This window comes from Eurypyga helias, unplaced genomic scaffold (assembly GCF_000690775.1).
Source record: "Eurypyga helias isolate BGI_N326 unplaced genomic scaffold, ASM69077v1 scaffold10517, whole genome shotgun sequence".
NCBI lineage: Eukaryota > Metazoa > Chordata > Aves > Eurypygiformes > Eurypygidae > Eurypyga > Eurypyga helias.
Window position 1 is genome coordinate 21,062 of NW_010259815.1, and position 5,641 is coordinate 26,702.

Genomic DNA, 5,641 nt, shown 5'->3' on the forward strand with positions numbered 1-5,641 from the left:
AGTAACTCTTGAGCATCTTCATCTGAACAAAGAGTTTCTGTTTCCATGTTGTTCTTCAGGTAATACCTGTAAAAACGAAATTCAAAAGACATTAGATACAATATACTCAAATACCAGTGGAATTTACAGTAATGATCCAGTTTGAATAGAATAAATAGAATAAATTTAATTTCGCCAGGCCTAGATATTAATTAGAAGTTGCATATGTGCAATTTCTTGGAAAGAAACACGAGTATTTAAATAATCCCCGTACTAACAGGATTTTGACTTAATAAACTGACATCATCAGCTTTACTCATAGTCTCGAATCTCACCTGCCACTTAGCTGGATCCTGTCAGCAAGCTTGGATAACTGATCAGGAAGCCTCCTTTGCTTGATTACACCCTCGGGTGTGACAGAGACTTCACACAGTGAATATGCATCAGGGGTTGCAGTGAGAGCAAATTCCCGGATAGCCTGGATGACCACTTCTTTTGCTGTGGTGTCCTTACTGATCATGATGTAGCGACTTTGCTGATCTGCCTTGAAAACCCTCAGAACTTGATCTGGTAAGTCTGGGAAAAAAAAATTACATGCAAAGTACGCAATTTAGTCAAGCAAAAAAAACCCCACTATACCTGGTATAAGAACAAGCAACAGTATCACAGCTACACTGAGTCTAAATACAAGTGCTATCAGGTTTTACTTCAGTGTCATTGTTTCACCTCTCTCCTTCCAATAAAACAGCTGGGTTTTCTGGTTGTTGGGGTTTTGTGTGGGTTTTTTGTTTGGTTTCTTTTTGTTTAGTTGTGGGGTTTTTGTTGTTGTTTGGGGTTTTTGTGGTTGGTTGGTGGTTTGTTTTTTTTTTTTTAAATGACAGACTAGTAGTATTAACAACCAGGAAAAGAAGCTCGGCTATTGATGGGGCAAGCCACAGAAATATTCTAACATTTCCAAAATTTGGACAAACTAATGAGCACTCTGATTTTCACAGGTCCTGTTAAATGGCATTTAAGTCAGAGAAAAATCAAAGACACTCAGCAACATTACCCTATAGACCAACATAAGAAGGTTAAGCACATTAGGTGATAGGATTCTCAATTTTCTTATGGATAGACTCGTTTACCTAGGTCTGACACTCAACCATGGTGCCACAAACCAAGGAAGACGCGTACATATAAAGCAGCTAGGAAGATGCATGTATAATGGCCAGCATGCAAGTATATACAAATAAGCAGCAGTGGTATTAATGCATCCAAGCAGTTAATTATCAAAAATACCCTATCCTTGATACATAAGAAATGTCTAAGTAATGGATTGAAAACTAGATCTTTTCGTATTTGTTATAACACCTGCTAAAGTTTCAGTAATTAAGAAGTAAAGCGGCCAGAAATAGAAAAACACTTCAAATATTCAAGTTTTAAACAGATCGTGGTTTCAAGTGACTGATGACAGAAAACATACAGTGAACACTTAGAAGGCATCTGTTTTTAGGAAATTTGAAAAATGATCAGTTTAAGTCCAAATGTATTATTTTCATAGAGTTTTGGAAATATATATGGATTTGGTATTTCCATAATTTCCATTAATGTACTGAAATCTAATCCATTAGTCAACTTCCATTAGTCAACTGAAGTTTGTTATCACTGTATTATAAGAAGAATAAAAAAACCCCTAAAGTGGTAGTTATCCACCACCAGATTTTTTTTAACTGACAAGTACTTCCAATTAATTTAATTTCTGCCCTGTTACAAATAACCTTTTCTAGCTTTGTATAGCATGACATCTGATCATTATTCTTTCTTTAATGAATATTTCCTCTTTTTTTTTTGGACATGATAAAGGTCATACGAATAAGAAAACAGATAATAATCTTCTGAATCTACAGACAAAAAAAAATCATTATTTTTAAAATATACTTCAAAAAACACACTGCCAGATTAAAACATTCACTTTGATACAACCACAATCTTTTTTTGACAAGACCTGAGTGTGCATAACAAGTATTCAAATTACTACAGAAATATCTATTCTGCAACAGAAATCTTGTGCTAACAGAACAAAAATTAACATCTTCCCACTGCTGCTGCATGTCTCCAAAACAATAATTTGGAAAGCATTAAGATAAATCTCTCAGATATGAGTTGATTTACATGCCACAAAGGCTTTTTAGGCTTAAATACATTAGTTTACACATTTCATGCAACTAAACCCATAACTTTTAAGCTCACAGTAGCATTTCTGCAGCTTGAGAAGCACTAATGTATGAGAACTGAGTGGTTACATCATCATTTACACAAAATGGGTGTCAGTACATGCCAGTTACAAGTACTTGAGTCAAATATGCAAATACCTTACAGCTAGCAAGCCAATATTGCCCTTTATCATCAACTCTACATTGATATGTCTTCTTTCAGCAACTAGCTGAAGAGGGATGCAGAAATAATTCCTAAATTTTTTGACATCTTGAGGAAGGCAGATGCCAAAGACGCAGCCTTTCAGAGACGTTATTAAAATCAGACCACTCTCTGGCTCTTGCTGCCTCTTGCTCTTACAGAAATACTTGCCAGTTCAAGAAATGCTATGAAGATAGGGAGCTACTGTAAATAACAGCAAGGTGGGAACTCGTTTAACGCTCCCGAGAAGCAAATGTTTTGTGCAAGGCGAAAATAACCTGCTCTGCTGGATTACTGAAGTCAATGGGAAGAAATGCAGAGAACAGCAAATAGAAAAAGTGTCATCTTTGCACTGCATTTTACCATCCAGTTTCTCAGGCTTCACACCTATCAGAGCTGCTGGCAAGAGCACTACATAGAATACAGAGAAGCCTGCCAGCAACTGAAATGATTACAGCTATGGCAATGGCAGCGAGTAATTCAGCACAACAATTTTTAAATAAAACAGCACTTGGAGAGAATTGTAATCACCCCCCTTTCACTCCTTTTCAGAAACGTAAACCAGAGTGGCAGGCGAAAGAATGCTATGTTACATGATAGGAATCTAGTCCCTTAGAAAGCTTGGGCGGGGGGGGGAAGTACCAGTGACTGGCAGCTCATCATTACTATATTATTTTAACTTCCAATCAAATAGCAAAGACAGCTCAAGAGAAGAGAAATCAAAGTGCCATTGACTACTTGAAATTTAAAAATAAACCTTAAAAAGTGTATTTGAAAAAGCCTGAGCCCAGCAGAAGAGAAGTTAGAATGACTCTTAGCAGATTTCAAGCTGTTCTCATTTTCTCCTCAAAGACTACCCTTGCAAAACAGTACATTGTTTTATTTTCTATCCTGAGGGATATTCCCCAAGGCCTCAAAGGACAGTTGTTCTACCACTTTACTCTTTCTTCTCCAGTGCATTCAATTTCTTGCAAGCTGCCTCCATCTCCATCTTTAATTTAGTCCGAGGTAATAAAAGAAATTAAAATTACAGGCTTTAATTTTTTCCAAGTCTTAAAGTACATAGAGGTATAATTCAATTCTTCTATCTACAATGCAACCAGCCCTTAAGCCCTTAAGGTATATGTTTGCTTTTATTTTGGTCCTCCCCTTTCCCCTCCTTCCCACACAGGGAAAAATTGTACCTGTGAATTACTTGAAAAATATTCAGTGTGTGGATATTTGGGCAAATTTTAAGCAAAGAAAAAAGGGCTTAAAAAAAACAAAAACAAAAAGAGAAAGCACTAATTACTTAATACACTTTCTATAAAGACAATGGAAAAGCTGCTATAATGCTGAAGCAACAGCATTACATCATTGTTTATCGTCCTTCAAAGCATAAGGCAAACAGTAGGACATTATTCATTTATTAAACTTCTTCAAACTCCATCTGTGATTGGAGGATCTTCAGACCTGTGATGGCTTTTCTTCCCGATTAATGGCATTTGAGCTGTGCGAGACAGCAATGCCCACAGACCTAGAGGTCAGCCAGATGCTGTGCTCGGCACTAGGGGCACATTAATTACCTAGAACCGTCTGGTCTAGGTAAACGGCAAGCTGGAGAATGGATTCTCCACCCATTTATAGATGAACTGCTGATGAAAAGTTAGACACTTATTGATAAGGAGTATCTTCAAAGTGTTGGACAATAGTCATTAAATGAAACACAAAAAGTAAACACTCTCAGGATTGACACTGGGACAAAAAAAAAAAAAGAAATCACACACCACTTTCGGGTAGTCTTCTCTAGCCCTAAAAAAACCTCAGATGAAGGTATCAGTATCACAGTTTCAAGTGCGACGATTGGACCAACCTAGCCAGTACGTAGGCTGATGTTAAAGCACTGTCCCTTTAGGTAAGGTTTGAAATCCCTCAGGCTTAGGAAGGCACTGAATTTTCAGTTCTACTTTTTGAGAAGCACTCTGAAGATTAGACTAAAATAACCAAGTGTCTGTGCAGCTACCATCACCATATCCTCCTCCAGCAGCTGCATTTTAATAGCAAAGATTTGGATGCTTAACTCAGAGAAGTTTCCTGCTAAGAACTTTCCTGCAGCCAGATAAGAGTACAAATCCCAACCCTGCCAGGAGCTCCAGCTAAGCCCTTCTCATAAGATAAGGCTCTCAAGTTTCTCATATTTACCTCCTTTTTCTCCCTCACTCACCCCCATGCTTTGTTCCTCTCTGCTAAATGTGTGCATTTTTTTATCCATTTCAGAATGTGATTTTAAATAATTTTATATGTAAAGAATTTAGCATACAGCTGTAGGGCAGGGTGACTAACAGGGAACTCTGAAACTCTGTCCCTTACAGATGTAGTACAAGATTATGTAAGTCTGTTCAGAAAAAGACAAACACATGTCCTGTGTCCCAGTCCAATGTCCTTTCGCTTTACTGTACGCTGATGATGTCATGTGATATTTGACAACACCACAGTCTTGTAAAGATTGATCTATCAGGGCAAATTATAAAATACTGAGGAAAACACGTTTTCACTGGCCAAAAGAATTCAATAAGAGGTACCCTGTGTACAACATGCTTTAAAAATAGACACCTAATACATTCTGGTAAAGTATATTGGAGCAAACTTAATAAATCCTAATGCATTCATATGTGTCTAATCCGTGGGTGGCAACATACAGTTAATAAAAACTCACATGTATCTTCAGACTCTGAAGTCCAGTTTAATGAACGGAAATTACAAGAAGGACAACAAAAAAGGATCATTACCTGGAGTAGCATTGAAGTCTAAGATGCGGTGATGAGACTGCAGTAGATCGGGATTACTGGATGACAGGGTTCCGCTGACAGGTAAAGCAGGGGGAATGTGCTTCGTTTGCCTCAGTCCCACAATGCTGTCATCCTGAGACTGGCCAATTCCAATGTCACTGCATCCAGAAATAAATAAAAATCAGGCTTTACAGACAGTCAGAGCTTGGGCTATACTAGAGGAATACTGGGACATCTATATCACTACATTTTCACAGTCCCAGTTGTTAGGAATCACTATTTTGAAGTTAAGCTTCTCCAGACAACAGCGCTTGCTGCCTAGGATTGTCAACAGCACCCAAACGTCCACCCAAAGTGATTAGATCTGCCTGCTCACATTGCCAGAAGATCCTCATGTGCACCACTAAGCTCTGAGGAGCTGCTAGGCTCATTATCTTTTGACGATTTCTCACAGCGGCCAAAATCTTTATTCAAAATGTGGTGTACAGGTCATCATT

The 5,641-nt window shown here is 37.9% G+C and overlaps 1 protein-coding gene across 1 annotated transcript in view; it reads right to left on the minus strand.

The window, feature by feature from the left end:
- Window positions 1–5,641, minus strand: part of RAPGEF2 (Rap guanine nucleotide exchange factor (GEF) 2) — a 45,164-nt gene that overhangs the window by 15,781 nt on the left and 23,742 nt on the right. The window contains 3 exon segments of the mRNA XM_010154781.1: window positions 1–66; window positions 315–555; window positions 5,145–5,302. The exon segment at window positions 1–66 is cut by the window's left edge and continues 16 nt beyond it. Coding sequence (XP_010153083.1) covers window positions 1–66; window positions 315–555; window positions 5,145–5,302 — 465 coding nt within the window.